The 24,365-nt window shown below is 40.8% G+C and overlaps 2 protein-coding genes across 3 annotated transcripts; both read left to right on the top strand.

Annotated features, from left to right (window-relative positions):
- Positions 1 to 347: 347 nt before the first annotated feature.
- On the top strand, positions 348 to 5,886 carry lpar3 (lysophosphatidic acid receptor 3). Its single transcript, XM_037470651.2, has 3 exons — positions 348 to 633; positions 1,403 to 2,159; positions 4,255 to 5,886. Exons 2-3 carry the CDS (start codon positions 1,418 to 1,420, stop codon positions 4,581 to 4,583), a joined length of 1,071 nt encoding a protein of 356 aa, XP_037326548.2. The 5' UTR covers positions 348 to 633; positions 1,403 to 1,417; the 3' UTR covers positions 4,584 to 5,886.
- A 1,981-nt stretch (positions 5,887 to 7,867) lies between these two features.
- On the top strand, positions 7,868 to 24,160 carry LOC119216162 (atrial natriuretic peptide receptor 2-like). Of its 2 annotated transcripts, XM_037468625.2 has the most exons (23): positions 7,869 to 8,049; positions 13,952 to 14,042; positions 14,267 to 14,399; positions 14,857 to 14,980; positions 15,307 to 15,411; positions 15,798 to 15,900; positions 16,562 to 16,707; positions 16,804 to 16,876; positions 17,078 to 17,210; positions 17,783 to 17,869; positions 17,946 to 18,089; positions 18,322 to 18,443; positions 18,689 to 18,833; positions 18,976 to 19,024; positions 19,109 to 19,219; positions 19,387 to 19,506; positions 19,643 to 19,736; positions 20,105 to 20,192; positions 20,368 to 20,507; positions 20,803 to 20,955; positions 21,467 to 21,565; positions 22,122 to 22,213; positions 23,109 to 24,160. In XM_037468625.2, the coding sequence occupies exons 1-23, from the start codon at positions 8,011 to 8,013 to the stop codon at positions 23,217 to 23,219; spliced, it is 2,502 nt and encodes an 833-aa protein (XP_037324522.1). In that variant the 5' UTR covers positions 7,869 to 8,010; the 3' UTR covers positions 23,220 to 24,160. The 2 variants fall into 2 exon arrangements, with proteins under 2 accessions (XP_062419423.1, XP_037324522.1); XM_062563439.1 differs by lacking the exon at positions 21,467 to 21,565 and having other exon boundaries at positions 7,868 to 8,049.
- The last annotated feature ends 205 nt before the right edge of the window (positions 24,161 to 24,365 follow it).

Genomic DNA, 24,365 nt, shown 5'->3' with positions numbered 1-24,365 from the left:
CCGATTAGTTTTGTTTGAATTACACAAAGTACTAGTTCTTTTTTTTGTCCTTTAGAATTTGGTCCTAAAAATCAGAGAAATAGGGGTTCCTTGAGAAAGCTGATATCAAGTTCAAAGTTTTTCATTATTGGCGTATATGGTTTGTTTTTGTCGTACATTTTCAAAAACTTCTGAAACGAAGTGAAAGTGATTTAGCAAAAGACGCAAAACACTCAAAGTCAAGATCCAATCACAGGAGTGGACTAACGAACGGACGCACGTGCATCTCCAGGTGAGCAATGTCGCGTGGGCTGTGCGCGGAGGATTCCTAGAAAACTGAACGAAACGCTCGAGTGGGTTTCGATGCCCCTTCTTCTCTTCCCCCACCACCACCACTAAAACGTGTCCAATCGACCGGTGGAATTCACTAAACCGCAACGGGTTGCGCACGCCCCTGCGCGTCACCGAAGGGACTGGAAAGCGAAGACGCTCAACTCTTCCTGCTCCACTTCGTCCCGCAGCTCGGGCCGTCACGTCCCCGCGTCCACAGGCGCCGCGCCGCAAGGAGACATGATCGCTGCCTGCTCCGCACGGAACGTTTCGACACTCGCAGCCCGCGGACCGACTCGCCACTGACGAACCCCTCCAGCGCAGGTAAGCTCACCTGAAGGTCTGCTATTTTATTTTTTCGGTTGTCTTCTTTGTAAACTCCCTCTGTGGGAATGTCTCATCACTCCCTCCTTCATGTTTGTTTTTCCAAAATCGGACAGGTGTTAAGGCTCCACAATGGAACCTGTGTTTTGCTGCATAGTGTTAACTCAAAGAAATGTTTGTACAAGTAGACGATTCCGAATTACTTTTAATGTGTCTATGCTCACTAATCTTATTTATCTTTAGTAATGGAGATTAATGTGATTTCTTTCTTTTTTTAAATTTTAAGTGCTTGAGTTTTGGCACGTTCAAATCTCCCTTTTTGAACGCAGCCGTCCCTTTGATCCTTTGGCACCTTGCACTGAAGTGGCTTATACAATATTGACATTTATCTTTTTCATTCCATTTAAATCTATAAAACTGAAGTTAAAATGCTCTCGTAATGTATAGATAGATAGATATTTAATTGGTCATAACTGGATTTACATTTGGATGTAGTTATTTTCTAATTATTGATTATTACATAATTTGGTCTTGGAAGTGTCAAACAAATGTTAAGAATTATAACTTTTCTCCATATTAGCTGCCAAGAAACAGTCAAAGACATGCGTTTATATAATATATATGAAAAGGGCAGCATATTATCAATTTTGAGAATGAGGTACATATTGGATTAAGAATAGCCATTTTATAAATTCATTTTAACAGCACTTCTTCAGATAGCTGATCGAGAAACGGTTCCCCCTCATGTTTTCTCTCATCCTCTCCACAGACACTCCTTTTTAAAATGGACCAACAGAACCAAAGCTGCCATTATAATGAGCCCATGGGCTTCTTCTACAATAACAGCGGCGCTGATGACCAATTGGCCGGACACAAGCTCATCTTGATGCGGGTGGTGGGCTCTCTCTTCTGCTGTTTCATCCTGGTCTCCAACGCCATGGTGATAGCTGCTGTCATCACCAATAAGAGGTTTCACTATCCCTTCTACTATCTCCTAGCCAACCTTGCTGCCTCGGACTTCCTGGCGGGCATAGCGTACGTGTACCTGATGTTTAACACGGGTGAGGTGTCGCTGACACTTACAGTTAAAGAATACTTCATCCGTCAAGGTCTTCTGGACATCAGTCTCTCAGCCTCGCTGGCTAACCTGCTGGTGATAGCTCTGGAGCGCTACATCTCTGTCATGAACTGGAGGGTCCACAGCAACCTGACAAAGAGGAGGGTGACGCTGCTGATCGTGCTGGTGTGGGCCATCTCCATCTTCATGGGCGCCGTGCCGAGTCTGGGCTGGAACTGCATCTGCAACCTGGACTACTGCTCTCAACTCGCGCCCATCTTCAGCAGGAGCTACCTGATCTTCTGGTCCACTTCTAACCTGGTGGTGTTCCTCGTGATGGTGGTCATCTACACGAGGATCTACACCTACGTCAAGAAGAAGACGGCGATTCTCTCGTCGCACACCAGCGGCTCCATCAACCGCAAGAGAACGCCCATCAAGCTCATCAAGACGGTCATGATTGTGCTCGGTAGGTGCTCATCATGGCAACTTGGTTCGTGCCGCCTCATTGATGAAGAATTCAATGCATTAGTCGGTTGTAAATAGTTTTGCTGTTCAGCGGAGTGTTCTTTGACAAAGGTCACAAAGTCCAGGCAATTCACTGAGTCATTGCTAAACACACTGTAATCTGTTTTCCTGATATGAAGGCAAACCCAGAGGACAATAACACGTTTGCGCTCTGTAAATGCTTTGAGAACATGTCAGTGATTGAGTAATGAAAGAAAAGAAGAATCTCTAAGTCTTTTAAGTCCGATTTTCTACCCAGTGACTTAAACTTGACACTATTCAATCGTCAAATTTTTTGTTAATGACAATTTTTGAAGTCTTAAAATATACAAGGAGATATAATTTTCCAGATAGCCCAAAGGAACATCATTAAATTACTTTTAACCAACCACCTGTCAGAAAAGCAAATTAGTCCTCCTGGCCCATTCCTACAAGAACCTAACTATAGGACTGAAAGCGCTTCACTCTACTTGGGCACCAAAATAGGCTTTTGAATGCTGATTCCCATCTGGATATGACACAACCATCAAACTTTGAATCGGATATATTTCAGGAAGCACTGGCAGGTCAGATGAGTTTAAGGGTCCTCAGCTTTTTGTTGTCGTACACTCCATCCATGAGATAGTTGTGGTGAGCTTGCACGCCTGCCCTGCAGGATAATAGTCTGTCGTTGTTCTTTGTTTCTTCGGGCATTCAGCTTGTTTGCCTGGCCAGCTAGTTAGTTTGCAGCGCAGGGGCTGCCGGCTGCCTTTTGTACACACTGCCATGCAGATTTCTGTGTAATTATGTCTCCCTGCGAGGACACTGCTCCTGAGCCTATGTGGCGTACCATCCACACCACCCCGCACTGGCCTTCGGTGAAAACCCCCTCCCCCCCCACCAATCCAGGAAAAAGAGAAAAACGAGAACCTATACTTGAGGACTTTTTCAATTGCTTTCAGATGCCTCGCAGAGTTCCCTTGAGAACAAGTGTCTTTCCCCGTTGAGATGTCTGTGACTTCGGAGCGAAATGTAAAACCAAAGTGCTCTCGAAAGGTGGCTCAAATAACACACCAGCAATTTCTGAGCGAGAGAGAATGGAAGGAACTTTGAAGCCCTCTGAGGTGAACAGTCGGGTCCAGCTTCATTTTTTTACTTATCTGCAACAGGAATGAAGTCTTCTCGGGTGGAACTGATATCAGGAAAAACTGTTTAAAGAACTGAAACCAGACGTCTTGACATAGAAAAAGAGTCAATGAGTGTTGGAGGAGTCGGACAGTCACCGACACCTAATGAAAGTAAATGTTGAATTATAAGTCAATTAGTTGTTAGTGTTATCTTAAAATAAAAAGCAACTGATGTAGAAGAGCACAGGCTTGAGATGTGTGTTCCCAAAACCTCTCTCTTGCCTCTCTTGTTGGAGATTAAAGGGCAAGAGTCCACTTTTAAACTTCAATGCATGAGAAACTGCCAATAAGAGGTCATCAAAAAGGCAATTTCAATTTGGTTAACTTAAGTTTAAAAATGCAGGCTATGGAGAGAGGGGGAGAGAGAGAGAGAGAGGGAGAGACAGGGAGAGAGAGAGCTTTTTGTTGTTGTATCGATGCAGTTGTGTAGACAAGTTGCTGCTTGTGGCTTCCCTTCAGCTGCAGACAGTTATTTCAAACTTGTTTAACATTATGATCCCATTGTACTCCCAACATGTGTCTGCTTGTCGTAAGGGTATTACTTTACTAACATGCAGTGATTTTATCAGTAGAAGTACATTAAACTATCAAATACACCAATTTAGTTTAAAATCATTATTAATTTGTGATACCCATCGGAGCAATGAAAACAAGATTAATATGTTTATGAATACCATATTTAAAGTCTCTCCAATCCCACTTTTATGTCATTATGCAAAAATATGCAGGCAGATAGCTTAGCATGTAGACAAACGGTTAACCTTGCTATTATTAAAGGTTACAAAATCTGCCTCCCAGCACCACCAGGTCTTAAAAACACATATCTTTTGTTCTATTTATCCCCGCGTACCTGTGTGTGTGTGATATGTGGCATTGTTTTGTTTCCTGAAGGGGCCTTTGTGATCTGCTGGACTCCCGGCCTGGTGGTGCTGCTCATGGACGGCCTCGAATGTACGAGTTGTAACGTCATGAAGTTGAAGCGCTGGCTGCTGCTCTTGGCCGTACTCAACTCCGTCATGAACCCGTGCATCTACTCCTACAAGGACGAGGAAATGTGGACAACGTTCAAAAACCTCCTGCGCTGCATCGGCAACGGCACGCGGCGGCAGCGGTCCACGAGGGCCAATGCCAGGCCGCTCAGCTCGGCCCAGGATACGGGCAACAGCCTGCGCGCCTCAGAGGAGACCAAAAATGAGAATGACGACATGATCAAGACTTGAAAGTGGAAATGTTAACATAGTTCGTACCCAGCTCTGACTGGATGTAGCTAAAGAAGACGCAAATTGGTCTCGGGGCGTCGTCTTGTCCACTGATTTAAAGGGGTTTTCTTGACGAGACCCTGCAGGCCAGCTGTCGCCGGTGCAGAGCTGGTGAGATCGAGACGAGGCCTCAAAGCACTACCAATTCTCCAAATGGAGGAAACGGTATTCTCAAGTTTCATTTAGGACATTACAGCTTTTGGACACAATAATGCTTGTCAGGGATTGGGAGGTCCCTGTAGCCGTTTCCTCCAGTTCCTTTTGTCTTTTTCAAAAAGAACACCTCCCTGTGGGTTATTTAAACATTCTTCAAGGCACGATAAGAAGCCAGTAAGAAGTCCAGACCGCATTTTTACTTTTACTTCCCAAAACAGTAAAATCGTGCAACGGGCGGCTTAACTTTATCACGTAAAAACATACGTGTACATGTGACGGTCTCTAGGTTCGCTTCCTATGTAGCTTTTGTGGAAGGGATTCTTAAATTGATAATCTACTGTAGTTAGGACATTTTGTAATCTAACCCTAACAAACCCTAACCACTGTGCAAGGACACAGATTTTAAGAATATTTCAAACACAACCAGCGACAAATACTATAAACTGCTGTAATGTATGTACTTGTACCTTGTGTAGAAAGCCTGAGAGTTACGGTCATTTCATCTGTATGCAGCCATTCACTGTGCTTGATTATTTTTTTCTATAATTTGCATTTTATATTCCTGAAAATGACACCCTGCTTTCTCTGTAGAGCATTTCGGCTGTTGCTGAATAATTCCTCCTTTCTTGTCCTATCTGTCACCTTTATCAGGTTACATTAACAGCCTGCAGAACCCTGCAAACTGGTTCTTTGAGCAGCATTTCAACACACCTGCTTCTACTCGCTGAATGGTTGCTGTGAGGCAAGCGCTGCTCACCTGACAGCGCAGGGGTAATAAAAGGTTGCGACACACTTCATTCCTGTTCGAATTGTAGGAACAGCCTGTGTGCCTGCAGGAATCCAATATTTAGGCTGAAAGACTGAATGACTGTAACTAGACACACACATGCCCCATCGCCCCTTCAGCACCAGACTGCTAAATGAATGACTGGATTCAAATGAGTCATCTTTAACCTGCTGAACAGTATTTATGCCACTCCTGCTGTAAAATACTTGACATCATTAAAGTTATTTTGTGTAGTTTTCTTATTTTTTTTATCAAACTGTTTCAATGGCATCACTGTTGAGCTGAACTGAAATGTAATTTAAAAAAAATCTTTGAAATCTTTTTAGATTTACAATGTTTTTTGTACAAAACAGTGTTTTTTTTCCCCAATTGAATGACATGATACTGAAACCACACTTTTCTTTTAATGCAAGACAGAGTGAAATAATGTTTACATGAGCAGACACTGACATCCCTCTGCGTGTCATGTGGTGATTACGGCGGAAAACTGCCTTACTGTAAACGCTACGCCTGCGACTCCCCTCGGGTCAACGTGGGAAGCTCTGTTAGTCATTTTGCTGTTGTGAGCTCCCGAGCACATCTGCAAACAGCTGGCGTGACTTTTTGTAAACATTCATGGCCACCAGGTAATGAACATCATATAATGTGATCCACTGACTTTCCCTCCAGTGCCACCGTGACGTTTACATATGTGGTTTTGAGAGAACCAATACAATTAAGAAATACTAAAAATAACAATTTTAGTGTGTCTTTGAGTGCTATTATCCACTCAACTTTAAATTGTTCAATACTTTAGTAACCATTGTCATTTTTAAAATCTCAGACGTACTTTACTTTTGTGTGTTAATTAGCCAATGTTAGCATGCCAAACCAAAATGGTGAACATGTCAAACCTTGAACAGGTTTAACATTGTTCATTGTAAGCTTTTTAGCACACTTGAGGCTGCAGCTTTTTGTAAATGTCAAACACGCCACTCCGTTGACACCTACGTTAGCCAGACTAAACTATATTACTTGTAATTCCTGTTTAACCGAGTCCAACTCTCCAAACTTTGAATGACAATAGCTGCTACAAACTGATAATACCTGTAAGTCTATAAAAAAGACAAGAGCACTGAAAGCATTATCCAACACTATAAAATGATTTCTACTTGTAATCATTGATGGAGTAGCGTTGCTTGAGGTTTGTGGTTCTCAAGAGCTGCCACTTTAGAATGATTTGCTGTATTCAGGCAGATTAACGTGTGACCTTTAGTTTCAAGTTAGTGACATTATTGTCCAAAGAGCTGGAAAGGAACAGAATTTCTTCCTTAGTTTGTAGGAACAAAAGCCTACTCTCAACTAGTGTGCAAAGCCTCTGCTGCGGTTAAGAATAACCAAATAGCAGTAATTTAATTTGAACGTAGAACATTTTTTGGCCATTCATTATGATTTACATTTGAATTGTCTGAAACTAAACTGGTAACGTCAAGAAAAGGATTAAATGTTCCTGAACTGCAAAAACCTTCAAACATGAAACACGTTCAGTATGAACTGCACATTACATGTGTATCTAGATGTAACAACATTTTTATTATTTCTAATCACATGTTTAAATCCTTTCATGGTACAAAGTCCCACTCACAGCTTGAGCTTTGACTTTTGGATCGAAGTCTTGTTAATTCCATCAAGAGCATGATGTGTTGTAGAGAGTTGTGCTCAGTTGAGCCCTCTGCAGACTGGTCTTGACCAAAAAATCTGAACTGTAAACTGGTGTGACAGGCCTTTTTCTATAGCTGTGCTGTGAATTTGCATTCTTGAGAAGCCGGTTACATTTCACAGATGTTCAGAAGTGCTGTCTTTTGGTCAACACAATGGCACACAATGTTCTATCTGATAAATGTTTGAAAGTGCACCATATGTTGTTGTTTTCCGAATTGTTGTTAATTTCGCCTCAAGTAACAAAATAAAACTTTTCCTGCCTTGTGAGACTATGCCAATAAAGGTGAAAGTGTTTACGTTTTAAAGCCCCTAGAATCATGTCTGCCAGTGTTGAACGTCGGGTCGATATGAAACTATTTTCCTGATGCAAATGGCACAGATTTAACACTGTATAGTCAGATCATGTAGAAAACAAGAGAGAAATAAAAACAAGGCACTGGTGGTGAGTTCAGGTGCATCAGAAACTTCTTGGGGGATTCTGACCCGAGGGACCGTGAAGGTGAGCTGAAAGCACCTTGTGAAGGAGTACATGATTAAACTGTGATTGGAGAGTCTCTTCTGCTGATTGGGCAATTAATGACAAGGTAGAGGGCGGGCTTCAGGGAATTAAAAAAAGAAATGAAAAACATTTAGAGAAGGGTACTTCATTCTGTTGGGGTTTCTACAGACATACACACACGCAGAAGATTTGGGTCGTTCACTCTGTCAGTCAAGAGTGGGTCCAGCCGAGCAGCAAACCTCCTCATGGCTCCACGGACAGCTCTTTACCTGTGTTTCCTGCTGGTAAGTTCTCACATGGTTTTAATAAATTATAATTTAAATCTAAGAGAGACGAAATGTGGACAAGTAGCCACAGATGTCTGAGTGGACCCGTTGATAGACTTGAAAATAAAGTGGATTAAGGGCAGGAGGCATTTTCCTTCGTATAATATTTACAAAGATGTAGAAATAGCACAAAATCCTATTGTTTGATAACATTTACCACTGGGGTACCACGCTAGCTTTTGTTGTCTTGTCAGAAACACTTGTTGCTGCGGGCATGTGGTGGTGTAGTGTGTCTGTCCCCTGCTGGGTTTCAGCTTATTGTAGGGCTGATTTCCTTGATTACAACCTGTATTTGAATCAATCGCGAATGAAGGATAATATTGTGATTCTTTATTACATTGACTTCCCATCCTAATGCTAGTGATGTTGATGTTGGATACTCATTGTGCATTTGATTAATTAACGTTCTTATCTGAAGAGCTGACTCACTGATAAATACTTAACACACATCCATCCATCCATCTTCAAACTGCTTATCATTCATAAAGGGTTGCGGGTAACACACACTAAGCTTTTAAAATGTTACACTCACAGAATCCTGCCATTACATTAAAAATTAAAGCTGCAAGCAGCGATGAACGGGCCTTCGCCTATTCTCGCACGTCGGGGTGGGGCGGCGGTCGGCCGGGCTCGCGGGTCAAAAAAGACTAAAGAGACTAAACAAATCACTCTCGGGGCTGCCATTCAAACCTGAATCTGCGGCCTCGCGAACGGAATCCACCGACGCCGGGCTGTTGCCCCGCTGCAAAAGACCTGCGGAGTAATTGTTACGGGTCTCGGGCACGATGACCACAATACACTCACCGGCCACTTTATTAGGTACACCTGTCCAACTGCTCTTTAACACTTAATTTCTAAGCAGCCAATCACATGGCGGCAACTCAGTGCATTTAGGCATGTAGACATTGTCAAGACAATCTCCTGCAGTTCAAACCGAGCATCAGTATGGGGAAGAAAGGTGATTTGAGTGACTTTGAACGTGGCATGATTGTTGGTGCCAGAAGGGCTGGTCTGAGTATTTCAGAAACTGCTAATCTACTGGGATTTTCACGCACAACCATCTCTAGGGTTTACAGAGAATGGTCCGAAAAAGAAAAAACATCCAGTGAGCGGCAGTTCTGTGGGCGGAAATGCCTTGTTGATGCCAGAGGTCAGTGGAGAATGGCCAGACTGGTTTGAGCTGATAGAAGGGCAACAGTGACTCAAATAACCACCCGTTACAACCAAGGTGGGCATAAGAGCATCTCTGAACGCACAGTACGTCCAACTTTGAGGCAGATGGGCTACAGCAGCAGAAGACCACACCGGGTGCCACTCCTTTCAGCTAAGAACAGGAAACTGAGGCTACAATTTGCACAAGCTCATCCAAATTGGACAATAGAAGATTGGAAAAACGTTGCCTGGTCTGATGAGTCTCGATTTCTGCTGCGACATTCGGATGGTAGGGTCAGAATTTGGCGTCTACAACATGAAAGCATGGATCCATCCTGCCTTGTATCAACGGTTCAGGCTGGTGGTGGTGGTGTCATGGTGTGGGGAATATTTTCTTGGCACTCTTTGGGCCCCTTGGTACCAATTGAGCATCGTTGCAACGCCACAGCCTACCTGAGTATTGTTGCTGACCATGTCCATCCCTTTATGACCACAATGTACCCAACTTCTGATGGCTACTTTCAGCAGGATAATGCGCCATGTCATAAAGCTGGAATCATCTCAGACTGGTTTCTTGAACATGACAATGAGTTCGCTGTACTCAAATGGCCTCCACAATCACCAGATCTCAATCCCATAGAGCATCTTTGGGATGTGGTGGAACGGGAGATTCGCATCATGGATGTGCAGCCGACAAATCTGCGGCAACTGTGTGATGCCATCATGTCAATATGGACCAAACTCCCAGAGGAATGCTTCCAGCACCTTGTTGAATCTATGCCACGAAGAATTGAGGCAGTTCTGAAGGCAAAAGGGGGTCCAACCCGTTACTAGCATGGGGTACCTAATAAAGTGGCCGGTGAGTGTACGTATCACAGCAACACTTGTCTCGTTCTCCAGTTTGCGTCTGTATAATTGATTCAACACATATACACATCCAGTGCATTTTTCTTGTCCTGTATATCTTAGATATCATAGATGCAGTCTCAATCAAGGTTAATTCCCAGAAATATCCACCTGTAATTACCTTAGCTGTTATTTCTGCCTACTATAGTTCCCATTGACCAACTACATAAGGGATATTTCCACACCATGTTGACTATGATAAACGTATACAACTCTTATTCACATATGGACGTTGCACTTTAGAATGTGTATTGATTAACTCGGCATGTACCAAACCATATTGACAAGTAAAAAAAACAAAATATGACTAAACATGACTGAATAAATCACCGCCCAAAACATGTTAAAGATAAGTGGCATTATAAGTACAATTTAAGTGCTACCATTTGTTAGTGCTACGGTTTGCTAGTGTTTTAGTCAAGGTAGAGTCTAAAAAGGTGTGTCTTGAGTTTTCGACGGAAGATGTAGAGGCTCTCTGCGGTCCTGATGTCATCAGAGAGCTCATTCCACCATCTGGGAGCAGGACAGCAAAGAGTCGCCATCTCGTCGAGTGCTTTTCTCTCAGTGAGGGAGGAACAAGCAGCTTGCCAGATGCAGATCGGAGTGCGTGGGTTGGGATGCAGGGTTTCACCATGTCCCGGATGTAGACTGGTCCCGATCCATTCACAGCGTGGTCCGTCAGTACCAATGCTTTGAACTGCATGCGGGCAGCCACTCGTATCCAAAGAAGAGAGCGGAGAAGTGGTGTGGGAGTATTTTGGAAGGTTGAAGACCAGTCGAGCTGCTGCATTCTGGATGAGCTGCAGTGGTCGAATGGCGGCAGCAGGGAGACCTGCCAGCAGAGAGTTACAGTAGTATTTGGTGTATTATCAGAATACGATTAGGGCTGTCAACAGATTATAGACAATTAACTAGTTAATCACACATTTTGAAAAACATTTATCTTGATTACAATATTTTTTTCTCTTATATTAACTGTTTACAGTTTAGTAATTTGTTGTTTCAACTCCATAATGAGCTTGACGTGTGTATATTATTTCATTGGAATGAGGGGCATATGAATCATATCATTTAATGTTAGATTCATGCTCATTGTGAAGGAAATGAATATATAACATATTGAAAAGCATTGAAGACGCACATTACATTACGTGTCATTTAGCTGACGCTTTTAAACAACAAAGTAGTTAGTTAGCTGCTGCGAGCACGGTTCTACTCAGTGTGTAAATAAAGTGATTCAATCGGGCCAAGTTATTTAGGGCACACGGAAACGTAAACAAAGTGGCGTTAATAGCGTGAAGAGGTGTCTTTTGACGCTGTAAAGCTACCGTAGTTAGCTTAGCTAAAAGACGTATGCTGGGTAAGACTGGAGAACGCACAAGGAAAACGTAATCACTCACCGTCAAAGGCGTTTCCACTTCGTTGAGTACATGTGCACGTAAGCCTCGGTGTGTAGTTAGCAAGCTGGCTGACTGGCTGGCCCGTCCGGCAATCGCTAGCTCCTCTCTCTAGCCCAGTTAGCTGTCCGTGCCGTCGAGCAGATATAACTAGCCCTTAAACAAAACGTACCTCACTGGCTGCACACATCCAAGAGGGAATGAGAACACTTTGCTTACATCCACATAGTAGTAATAGTTCCTGAAGTATAGGTGTGTAGTTAGCAGTTTAAAATACGCAGCGTGATACTGTGCCTGTTCAACACAAAACCGGAACATGCGCAGACTACGTGCGCGGCTGTGCGCACGTAGTCTGCGCATGTCCGTCAACCAAGAATAGGGAATTCTGGGTGATGAAGTTCTTTAACTTAAAATTTCCCCGTAACATCTATTTACATCACCAAACGTGTTTGCATCTCCACCCGTATGTTGCAGAATACGTGTATTTAAATCCAGATGTAAATATATTGAACTGTCCGTGTTATTTGTCTAGGTTAGATATGTCAAACCCGCGACACGCTGCAGAACGGCTGCGCCGTGAGCCAGCTGTCCTGCATCAGCCTTACCTTCTTCTGTCAGCTGTATGCGCGGCCACGGAGCAGTTTCTGGCCTTAAACTGAAACGAGTTTGACATACCTGCTCTTAAGTGTACAAAGTCCATAACCTCAGCAAGGAGAGTAAACTGAATCATTTTGTCCGTTAGATCAGCCGGACACACGTTTAAAAAAAGAAGAAAAAAAAATAATTTCGTCGGGAGTCGATCCCACGACCATAGCGTCGGGGGGCCAACACCTTACTCACTGAGCTATTCTTCCAGATGGATTTTAGAATTCGAAAAGTCATTGAAATAGGATTGGTCACTCTCCGCCAAAAATACAGGTAATATTCACACTATAAAAATTATAACTGCCTTCCTGTTTGTTTTAGAGAAAATTCCTCAGAGACTTTTTTAAGTCTCCCTTTAATACATTTGGTAAAAAATCAGCGGACTTGTCAGTCAAACAGGGTGCGGGCGGGGCGTCGTCAAAATCTTCCAGGGGGCGCAATGGAGGCAATTTTTCACTTTTGATCCAAAACTGCACATCAGGTCTGTAAAGGTCATCACGTAGGATACTCACAGAGGTTTTCAAGAGTTTTGGAGTGTGCCGAGGCTCAGAAGATGTGCTTGAACTTTCATGCGAATATGGCGACGTCACAGCCACAAAGTTGGTCCAAAACTCCCAATTCTCACTGTGAGCCATCGTCACAGTCTTACGTCTTATATTCCCAGATTTGAAGTTGATGAGATTAAAGGGCTAGGAAATGGACATGTAAATGTAGAAACTTTGCATTGACCTAAGCCAATAGGTGGCGCTATACTTTTTCGAAAATCACTGCATGGCATTACTTAAAGGCCTACACAAGCATCATGAATATACATTTATAGCCAGAAATATCAATGTTCCTTGGAGTTATACCATTTTACATTTTGGAAAAAAATCTTCAAAAATTGTCCAAACTGCACGCAAGCTCACGCCCAGGTAGTTTTATGAAAACTCTTGATTTTAATAACTTTTGACCCCAAGGGTGTCAGGAACCAGTTGCCAGATTTTGAAATGGATCGGATTTAAACTCTCGGAGGAGTTTGTTCGTTTGTAAATGCAAAAATTGAAGGAAATGGCCAAAAATACACAGAATCACCACAGCGCCCCCTAATGTTCAAATATTCTGGGAAAATTTGGGGATGTTCTAGGACTCATTGTGAACATGTCCTCAAAATTTGGTGAAAATGACGGTTAGAAAAAAAAAAAGTTATAGGCCTTTGAATTTTCAGGACACAAACCTACAAACTTCATTGGTCCATAACTTTATTGAAAAATGAGATATCAACATTCTTTCGATAACTTTTGATCGCATCAAGCCAACGATCATTTTGCCGAAGATTTCGTAAGAATCGGACCAAGCGTCTGGGAGGAGTTCGCAAAAACGTGTTTTTCACAAAATTCAAAATGGCGGCCATAAAACGGTAGGCGCATTTGCATACCATAATTTTTTTTGTGTACAGCACATCCAAGAGAACTTGTGTGAAAAGGTTTCAAGTCGATCGGTAAAAGTAAAAAAAAAAATTAACATTGCGGCCACTTTGGGGGGCGCTAGAGAGATCTTTTTTTTCTCCTCTAATTGCGGGACCCCAATCATACGTCAATTTTGCGCACTTCTGATGCGCGTGCAAAAATTCAAGAGTTTTTGAACATGATGAAGTCCCCGAAAGTGCGTTCGAAGTGGCGAAATAATAAAAAGAAGAAGAATTCTTGCAATTTCAATAGGGCTTTCGCCCGACTTGCAGTCGGCTCAGGCCCTAATAACCTTCCTGTCTACGCCTGCAGGGAGTCCATTGCTGGCATGATCTGGACAACACTGAGTATGACTGTTGGCCGATTAACGGTCCAAATGATTTCAACATGATAAGCTGTGGTGGTACGTTTTCATGTTTATATGTTTACCTGTGAGTATTTGGTGTACAATCAGGTAAAGGAAGGAAAGAGACAACATTAGAACATTACAACATTTGCCTAGAATTAATTACAGTGACCAAAAAAGTTGGGCTCGATGGAACCGTGTGCAAATATAGCACACAGTATCCTTTACAATCCGCATGCATGTGAGCAGTATTTGCTGAACACGCACGAGTGTTCTCACAGGTCTGGAAATGGCCTGGCTGCAGCGTCCTCCAGAGAAGGCTTCCAACGGGGAAGAGTTCAATGTCTCGTACACGGTGACGGCCTCAGATTCCTTCTACGAATACGCTGTGAAGAACCAGATTTTCCAGTTCAAGTAAGTGTTTTACATGAATGACCTGACATCCTGAATGTGGGCCTTGCCCTGAACCCACACGCATGTCGACATGCAAACACAAAGACACTCACAGGAACACACACTCAAAAGAAGCGATATGGCAAGAACACAATTGTTTATTTGTTGGGTATATTTAGTTGATAATGTATTACCTATTCCTGTCAGTATCCTTTTAATTCAGTTTCTATTATCTGAATTGTGGCTACTTTCATTTAACCCTTTTGTGCTAGTTGCTCGTAGTTTGGAGATATCGGCCACGCGGATATCTGCAGTCTCTCAAATATGCATCGGCTTTTCTGCATGAACACGTTGTGTGGAATATGCAGATGTATTTTTAATTTTAGGATGAAGAAAGGAACGCCTCCCACTGTAAATATCAACACTGAGTTTTGTGCTACTTGATTTTAATAGACACCCTCCCATGTTCCCTTCCTAGTAATGCGTCAGAGGCTAAGAGGTTCTGTCATGAACATGATTGCCCACCAAACTGGAACAACGCCAATGAAATGAACTGCTGCGTCTACCACGCCAACGTCCACTCCTGTCCTCTCGGCCTCATGGTGGGTTCTTTGAAGTGTACATTTCATTTAAGAGTTTAATAAATTAAGATATTATATATTTACCAAATGTTCTCAAACCAAACTCAAACCATTCTACTATAATACAGGTTATTACAAGCCAGAATAAAAAGTACATTATTGCAAAGTTGACATCTGATTGGGTGGTTTTAAAAGTATCTGTAGCAGCGGAGACAAACACAGACACACAACTCGATGAACCCAAATAACAGTTCTTCAGATGTCAGCACTTGTTACTGATGAATGGACTGTCTAAAGGACGAGTTTTAGAATGAAACCTTGTAAACTGTTGTGTCGTCTCTTTGCAGAAACAAGGGGGGATCTGTGGCCCGTGGATTCCCGACGACGGTGAAATTGTGACTCACACGGTCTCCAAAGCGGGAAAGATGTCCCAGAAATACTGGACTTCAAAGGTGAGCAAACAGAAACAAAACGCTATAGATGCTCTTATAACAGGTGAAATCTTGTATAATCTGAGAGAATATCAATGTGTGCAGGACAAACATTTCTTTGTATGGTTTACACATTCAATTACAGCTCTGATTGTTTCACTACTGTTAAATTCATATTTAATTTTATTTATGTCCCAGTAAGTTTAGTGTTTTATTTTGTAAATTCTGTTCCTGATTTTTTCATTTCCTTTTGCCTCTCATTTGATTTAGTGAGTGAAAGTCAACCATTATTTTGTTGTTTTATTACCTTATGTAAAACAAATGATAGTGAAATGATTTTCAAAATTACCAACATACAACCTAACTCTTCCCCTGCCAAAATGTTATGGTGGTGTTTTGTCACATAGGTGGTGCTGATCCACTTGGGAGTCACCTCCGTCATTGCTCATATCAAAATGGGACGCATGCACGCGGCACTCGAGTCCAAAGTGCTCGTTGTCAGTGCTCAAGGTCAGTCTGCTAACAATCCAATTGTTGGTACGCAGAGTGCAGCAGGATGTGCTGAATAATCTTTCTGTTGCTCAATCACGATCCAGTAAAGCCATATTTGTGCAAATTTGCAATATCTTGGGTGTTGAGCAAAATCAGTAAAAGACAGGAAGACCACATCCTTATTTACAGGCCAAACATAGCCATTATTTCAAAACAACTGCTTAGCCAACAGCTGGGTTATAATAATACACAAATACGTATGTGTCAATGTATGTGTATTCTTAAACATTATAAACATAAGTGTGGATTACATTTCACTACAGTCAGCTGTGAAAAGTAACTATATGTACATTTAATTAATTACAGGCTGCTTAAAGTCCTTTCTTCTCCTTTAAATTTCCACTACATTTTTTGATGAATTAAATGACTTTAAATGACTTCATACAACAACAACAACAATAGATAATACATTTAGGAAATTCAGAGTTGTACAATCTCTACCGGCTGCAAAATTAAAGTGATGCGTCACAATCGCATTTACAACCAATTATGTAATATATATGGTCATCTGAAACATTACATTTTGATAATAAAATGTTTGCACTTTAATTTGTAAACTATCTGCCACTGAAATCCATGGATTAAAACCTCCAATGTAAAATGTGTGATTGTGTTTCAGTGTGTGGCGATGACGTCTGTGAGCTGGAGGAGAACTGTCTGAACTGCCCTGCAGACTGTGGCATCTGCCCCATGTCCATCGCTATCAAAGTGGCCATCGGGCTTCCAGTGGCTCTCTTCAGTGGCGGCTTCATCCTAACCATAGTGGTCAGTCTGTGCAACACACACACACACACACACACACACACACACATGCAGGAGATGTTTCATGCCCAGATGTGTCTCTGAATGTTCTCCCTGCAGTGGCTCCAGTATCAAAAACAGAGGATGCTTTGGGATGAAAGTTGGATAATCAGCTACAAGAGCATAATATTTGGTAAAAAGTCTCACACTGAAGTTTTTAAAAGAAACTTTTTACACATGAATTAAGCTTTGTTTAAATGTTGTTATTGTGGGATTTGCATTTTTAAATACAATGTTAATATAATAATGGACCAGACCTGAAGGTCAGTTTTATAATCATAAAAAATGAGTTCTTACTTCTGACCTTGTGTATCTAACTGTCTGGTGTGTGCAGGTAAAGTTTGCTGCATGGGCCTCTGCAGCACCATCAGTCTGCAGCGCGTCAAAAGTATCTCCACCATCAGTCAAACAACTGAGCTGACCGTGTTCACCGGAATCAATACTTCTGTCATCCAGCCAGGCATATTGTGAGAAAAATGATTATTTATATGAATGTTTATTGATCAAAAATTCAGTAGGATGCAGTCTTTTACTGTTTTATACCAATTACACCATATGAATCCGCGCTGTACCGTTAGGAGCTGTGTCTAATGATTTACAAAACTCAGCCACGATGTGTTATAACTGGTATCATTGGTTTAAGCATGCACAATTATTATAAATAAATACAACTTACATCATAATTTTACAAAATACATACATGCCGTTGCAGTTGCAGTATATGTAATATGCGCACACTAAAACAAATACAAAACTGCTAATTATATATACTAGAAACCAATGACAATAATGAAATATTATAAATGTATTAGAATTTGTGTTTAGAAATGGTGTTTTATTGTGTAGTGATTTAATTAATACAATGTACACAACATTAAACAGTAATATAGATAATTTACTTTGTCTCAAGTCAGTTTAATGAATCCATATAATTAGATAAACAGTGTCAATTAAATGACTCTATTTATGTCAGGTTCCTCTGCATGTCTCAAATACATTTTACTGAGAATTTCCAGTTCAATCAGGGGTGTTCTTGCAGTGACGGGAGGACAGTGGCAGTGAAACACATCCAGAATAAACATTTTACCCTCTCCAAAACCATCAGGAAGGAGGTGAAGGAAGTTAGGTGAGGAAAAACACATTTTACTGAATAAATAAAATGTTGTCTTTGTTAGTTTTATCTATATTGTCCTACTGGCTAGGCAACTGGATCACCCCAATCTATGCAAGTTCATTGGTGGTTCCATCGAGATCCCCTACATCAGCATCATCACAGAGTACTGCCCAAAAGGAAGCCTGTCAGATGTCCTGCTGAATGAAGACGTCCCCATAAACTGGGGGTTCAGGTGATAAAATATCACATATATTTCATTGTTTTTGTGTAGTTTATACTGACACCTAGGAGCTGACGGTCATGGTCCTGTCAATACTTGCAGTGAATCAGATCAAATATTTTGATGACGAGGAAGTTAAATGAAAGAAAATGTACAATTCAACAATTACACAACATTTTCCCAATAGACGACAATGAAAACTAAACATATACACAGTAACATCTATAGGGTTTCTTTTATGCAGACTCTCCTTCGCCACTGACATCACTCGCGGGATGTCATACCTCCATCAGCACAAGATGTTTCATGGAAGACTTCACTCCAGAAACTGTGTAATCGATGACCGCTGGGTGTGCAAAATCTCAGGTAATAAAACAAAGACAACTTCAGCACATTTGTCTTTGATATATTTCTGTTTTCAGCAGTCACACAATCTTGATAAGTCACTCAACATACAGTGTTTAAATAACAATATGAAACAAGACATCTCCTTATCCTTCCACTTCTCTGCCACATCCTACACTAGAAGCAATGCAGGCTAATAATCGATGCAACGTGATAAACAACCTTATTCTTCACTGTACTTCACTTTTGTTGTTATTCTGTGTCAGATTTTGGCCTCACGGCTTACAGAAGGGAGGACTTTGACGCCGTCAGTAACGGCTTCAACTGTGGGGATGTAAACCGTATTTACTGTGCACCGGAGGTCCTGCTGGGAAACAGCTCCAATGTATCCCCAGCAGCAGACATCTACAGGTGTGTTTTATTGTTCCAGTGGAAGCAGTTCATTTGACATAAAAATGTAATACAGTTTAATCAAAGATGTCTTTTGTGTGTTGTATTTGTGCACTAGAAAATACACAGCAATATCCATAATATACATATATTTTTTCCTCAGCTACTCCATAATTCTGGTTGAAATTGCAACTCGCTCCGACCTCATTTCAGTGAGCATTACAGCTTTGTATGTATTATACAACCTTCTGCTTCCTTTTGACCTGAGATTTGTAACCAGCAGACTTGTCTAACAGGACCAGGCTGATGGAGGGGTGAGGATGGATGTCATATGGCGCCCCCCTCTGCCTGAAGTCAAAGCAGGGAAGGCCGATACTGACTGTCCCAGTCAAGAGGATTACTGTGAGGTCTGTCTCGTGTGCAGATGTTGCGATAAAAGATAATTAGAACAATGTTGTGCTTGTACTCTTGTAATATTCTTCTTTTTTGTCTCTTAAATAACTAAACAAAATTGTTATTGTATGTCATGGGCATCAAATAATCTGACAATGAGGTGTTGCTTTCTTCTGAACAGCTCATTAAGAAGTGCTGGTGTCATAACGCCACAATGAGGCCCACGTTTGAGCAGGTGAAGAAGATGCTCGACAAAATGAACCCACACAAAGTCAGCCCTGTGGACATGATGATGAAACTGGTAATAACGCACTTATGGAACAAATAGAATGCAACTTATTTGGACATTATTACAAATGATATGAACAAAATTAAAAAGCAATCTGTGCCATCTGGAATTTCTGGACCTTCAGACACAAGGTTTTTTGTTATTGCAGATGGAGAATTACAGCAAACATTTAGAGGCCATAGTTGCTGAGAGAACACAGGACCTTCTTCAAGAGAAACAGAAGACGGATCAGCTGTTGTACAGTAAGTCAGGATAACAGATGTGGAGGTATTGGAATGAGTAGCAAAAAAATCAACTGTGTCTTTAAATAATTGGTTTTGGTGACCTTGCAGAGTACAAACAGGATTATGAATGGTTCATTGTGAAATGTGCAAATATACATTATCTTCACAGTGTGCATACTATTATTGCAGCATATGGGATGTCCTTCAGTTGATGCCAGTTCAATTCAAATTGAATGAAATCACTCATGAGTTACATGAGTTACTGATACAACACAGTTAGATGTGCTCACTGTCATGTGGTGGTGCAGAAGCAGCAAACCTTATCATTCCTACCCATTGTCCCAAAGAAGGGACATTTTTGTTAAATTGGAGAAATTCCGTTGCAGGCATGTTACCAAAACCGGTGGCTGATGACCTTCGTCAGGGTCGGACAACAGATGCTCAGAGCTTCTCCAACGCCACCGTCTACTTCAGGTTTGCGTGGTGTTCCTTACCCATCATTTTAATCATTTTGTGGACATTTGTTAGTCTGTAGATAATCTTTCCCATTGGTCTATGATTGATTTTATATCCTACATTATTTACGTCGTCATATGCGTATCCATGTAGAACCGGAGATGACTGACACAGTTTTACTCCCCTGCGATAGCGATATTGTGGGATTTACTCAGTTGTCTGGGGCCAGCACTCCCTACCAGGTGGTGGACTTCCTCAACAAGCTCTACACCACTTTCGATGACATTATTGACAATTACGATGTCTACAAAGTCGAGACAATTGGTGATGCTTGTAAGTACAAACAATAAGCTCATTTTCAACTAACCATAAGCAATAAATCGCTTTGACGGAGAACTACCATTAATATGTAATTATATAAAAAGTCATCTTAGCTTGAAAATAAGGACACACATTTGTAAAGAGGGAGATAGAGAACTAAAATTGATGATTTAAAAGAAAAAGTAACAATAATAATAATGTTTAACCATTAAAGGAGGGACTGAAATTATGTTTTGATATTTTAGTAATAATTCATCTCTCTCTTCCTGTATTGTTCCTTGACCCTGGATACTGGCTTATCTTCCAGACATGGTGGTCTCAGGGGTCCCTCAAGAAAATGGCATCAATCATGCTGGTGAGATAGCCAGCATGGCTCTGGATCTAGTCAGTGTCTGCCACACTTTCGAAATCCCTCATAAACCCGACACTCAGCTGAAGATACGCGCTGGCATCCACTCAGGTACTGTGAATAACATGCATGATGCATTATTGCAATACTTTTCCATTCTACTGTATGCCTGTTCAACTCTGACCCATACACCCTGCAAAGTATGACAAAATAAATAATAGCTTTTGTAAGATAGACATGGCCTTGTCCTAAAAGAGAACTGATTATCACTGTAGCATTACAAATCTCATCAGATTGCATCCAGTGGCCCCAGGTCCGTACAAATCCATATAATAGATGTCTGTAGCTGGGATATTTTCCATTTTCTTTTATCACTGAAGGTTTTGAATAGCTATAGGGGTTAGTTTTGAAAACACAAGGGTTAATTTTTTTATATTTCAGTAATCTGTTTCAGTGATAATTTGAAATGATATGCTCTTACGTCTGCCATTTTCCATTATGCATTACTGATTTTCATAGTTGTACAAATATGTGACTAAAAATAACTAAGATTGTAGGTACCCCCCCCTGAAGATATTCATACATGCTTTATCATAATTCAAAAACAGTAAATTTTTGCCAGGACCTGTTGTGGCCGGAGTGGTTGGCACCAAAATGCCTCGCTACTGCCTGTTTGGGGACACAGTCAACACAGCATCACGCATGGAATCAACAAGTGAAGGTCAAGATTCGATACTGCTGCTTTTTATCCAATTAATATGTCAACATGGCACAGTTTGTATTAGATGAATAAGTATGTTGTTTTCACGTTTTAACATGTGCTTCATGACCTCTGCATGTTTTCTTAATATTGTTTTTGCAACTGGTTTCTATCGATGTTCAGGATCTCTGATGACAAACACAACTGTCTCTGTTAAGCTCATCTCCAGGTTGGAGTTAAGACATGGAGGTTGGACAATAGGATCCCCTAGCTAATGCGTGAGCATTAAACTAGTGGGATAATGGAAAGATACTGATCGACCGTCGGCTCAGAAGGAAAAGTCAAAAGTTTTAGCTTGATAATACGAGCTTTAATGTGACCTTAAGAGTGTTTTGAGGAAATTGATTATGTGAAGTTTGTGCACAATTATAATTTTTTCAATTGGATGGACATCTCAATTTCAGATTCAAATTATATTGATTTCTAAACTTAAAAAAACATGATATTTATTCAGACATAATGATGCAGAAGGATGATGTACAAAGATACAAGTGGTTCTTTATGATTATGTCCACAGCTCTGAAGATCCAGTGTAGTGGGGCCACAGCTGACCTGCTTCACATGCTTAGCGGTTACATTCTGACATGCAGAGGATCTCTTAGTGTGAAGGTAATTTTATAAATGTGTGTTGAAGAATATTGGTATATTTATTGTGGTGCAGTGACAAACAGAAACATCTGCACAGAATGTTTAGCTTCTCACAACTGTTTTTATTTGTATTAGGAAGGCAGAGACCTTTACTGACAGATATTTCTATTATTACTCCATGCCATTTATATCTATCAGTAAGCTATATGACCAAAATACTTCTCAGTACAATGCAGAACAGTTCATAACACACAGTAGCCTCCAAAATCACCATGACGTAGAATCAATACCTTTCTAGGAACAGTTTCAACAAAGACTGACCATTTAATGCTCCATCAGAGCCAAAGTTTCTGCAGAAATACTATGTCAGCGTAGGTCCACACACCAAACTGAGTGTACAACCACAGCTTCTTTTGAATGAAATCTCACTAGAATTATACGTTCTGGTGCATACAATACCATTTGCGCCTTCTGTCTGTTGTCACGGTTTCTTTTTAAACATTTTAAACATATTCACACAAAAGATGGTGTTGAAAAACACATGGGATTAGATTTCAAAAGATTACACAAAAGTTTCCTCCAAATAAAAAGAGACTGGGAGTGGCTGGTGGTTGCTTTGCTTTTCAGGGAACCATCCTTCAGTTCAACTGGCGTCTTTTCCCATTGTAACCTAAGACCTCTTTTAGGGTGGTACCGGTTTTAATATTGAAGAGGGGTTTATTTCCCAGTCGCAAAGGAGGGCGGCGGACACCTGTGATATCTCGCTAAGCCATTGCCCCAGCTGCTGCTCTCTGCCCCCCCCCCCCCCCGTCAACTCGTAATGGCTTCATTTCAAAATTCAACAAGGGGTCACGTGTTTTGCAATATGACTCTCTTCTCTTTCTCATTGACTCTCGCATTTGTGTCGTCCGAACAGGGAAAAGGGGATATGACAACGTGGTGGCTTGAAGCAAAGCAAGACGATTCCACAGACTCACTGCTCAGACCGTCTGAAACCAGAGGAGTCCTGGCGCCAGTTAGTGACTAGTTCAGAGCCTTAACTGTAACAAGCACTGTATGAAAACTGGTCAGGCTTTGTTTTGTGCAATTGAATTGTATCCAGTGAGGTATTTTTGGTTAAATATAGAGATACAATAATAGGATGAACTAATAGTTTATCATAAATTGAAATACCATTGTGCACTGTAAATCCCCCAAAATATGCACATAAACATGCCAAAGTTCTGGAAATGCTATCTTTTTTATCACATATTATCCATACAAATGTTCTCTCATAAATAGCTTTATTTCTATGTTTGCAATCCAGAGGACTTTTCTTTCATTTGATTGATCTAAAGTAAAGGAGAAATTCACTGCCTTATACTAAGAAAAGCTTTTTTACAATATCTACAACAAATATGTTCCTGGATAAATCTCCTGGATAAAGTCCATTTAAACATTTAAAACATGACTAAGAACTTAAATACGCGAAGGCATTTTGCACAGCGACAGCACAGGTGTAATTAATCAACTAGCTGATTTTTTTCAATTTTGACAATTATGGTTCCTGTGTTCTAGATAATAGTTATGCCTTCTAAATTAAAATACTGGGTCATTGTAAAAGCTATTAGTTTATTTGTGCTTTCTTTACAATGAAAATTAAAAATTTCTGTTAAGTGAAAAAGTAATTTGTCAAACTCTTGCATTCAAGCTACTTGTGATTACCAAATAACTTTATTTGCTTTTTTTGATGCAGATAGATAGATTTAGAGAACAACCGTTTTGTGTTTGTAAAATAAGAATGTGCAGTTGTCTGTACTAGTATTTGTAAGGTGATGCTTACTTTGCAGTGCAAAGAGCTATTTTTTGTCTTGTTCTTAAATCCAGTGATGCAACATTTGCATTAAAGCTACTTGTAAGTAATTAGTAAAGTACAAGTGACTGGTGTTTCTGAACACAGCGCGATAGATTCTTTCCTTATTTAATCACACTGTCAACATTATTATGTAATATTAAAAATAATGAATAATCCAAAACAACTGTGCGTGTTCTTCATTGGTGTATGTGTGTTTTACACAAAAACATTAGTGCGATTAAATTGGTATTAAACGTAAAGTAGGTACCTTACAGCCAACAGCCAATCATATTGAGGCGTGCTTGGTTGCTAGACAACGATTCGGACAATGGGCGTGCT

The sequence above is a fragment of the Pungitius pungitius genome, chromosome 7 (assembly GCF_949316345.1).
Source record: "Pungitius pungitius chromosome 7, fPunPun2.1, whole genome shotgun sequence".
In the NCBI taxonomy this organism is placed as follows: Eukaryota; Metazoa; Chordata; class Actinopteri; order Perciformes; family Gasterosteidae; genus Pungitius; species Pungitius pungitius.
The sequence above is the reverse complement of the archived record's forward strand: the minus strand, read 5'-3'. Positions and strand labels throughout refer to the sequence as shown.

Coding starts and splice junctions, on each gene's coding strand:
- lpar3 (XM_037470651.2), top strand. CDS start 1,418: ATGGACCAACAGAACCAAAGCTGCCATTATAATGAGCCCATGGGCTTC. Junction 2,160..4,254: donor GACGGTCATGATTGTGCTCG/GTAGGTGCTCAT, acceptor TGTTTCCTGAAG/GGGCCTTTGTGATCTGCTGG.
- LOC119216162 (XM_037468625.2), top strand. CDS start 8,011: ATGGCTCCACGGACAGCTCTTTACCTGTGTTTCCTGCTG. Junction 18,090..18,321: donor CCCATAAACTGGGGGTTCAG/GTGATAAAATAT, acceptor TCTTTTATGCAG/ACTCTCCTTCGCCACTGACA. Junction 19,737..20,104: donor GACGGATCAGCTGTTGTACA/GTAAGTCAGGAT, acceptor ATTCCGTTGCAG/GCATGTTACCAAAACCGGTG.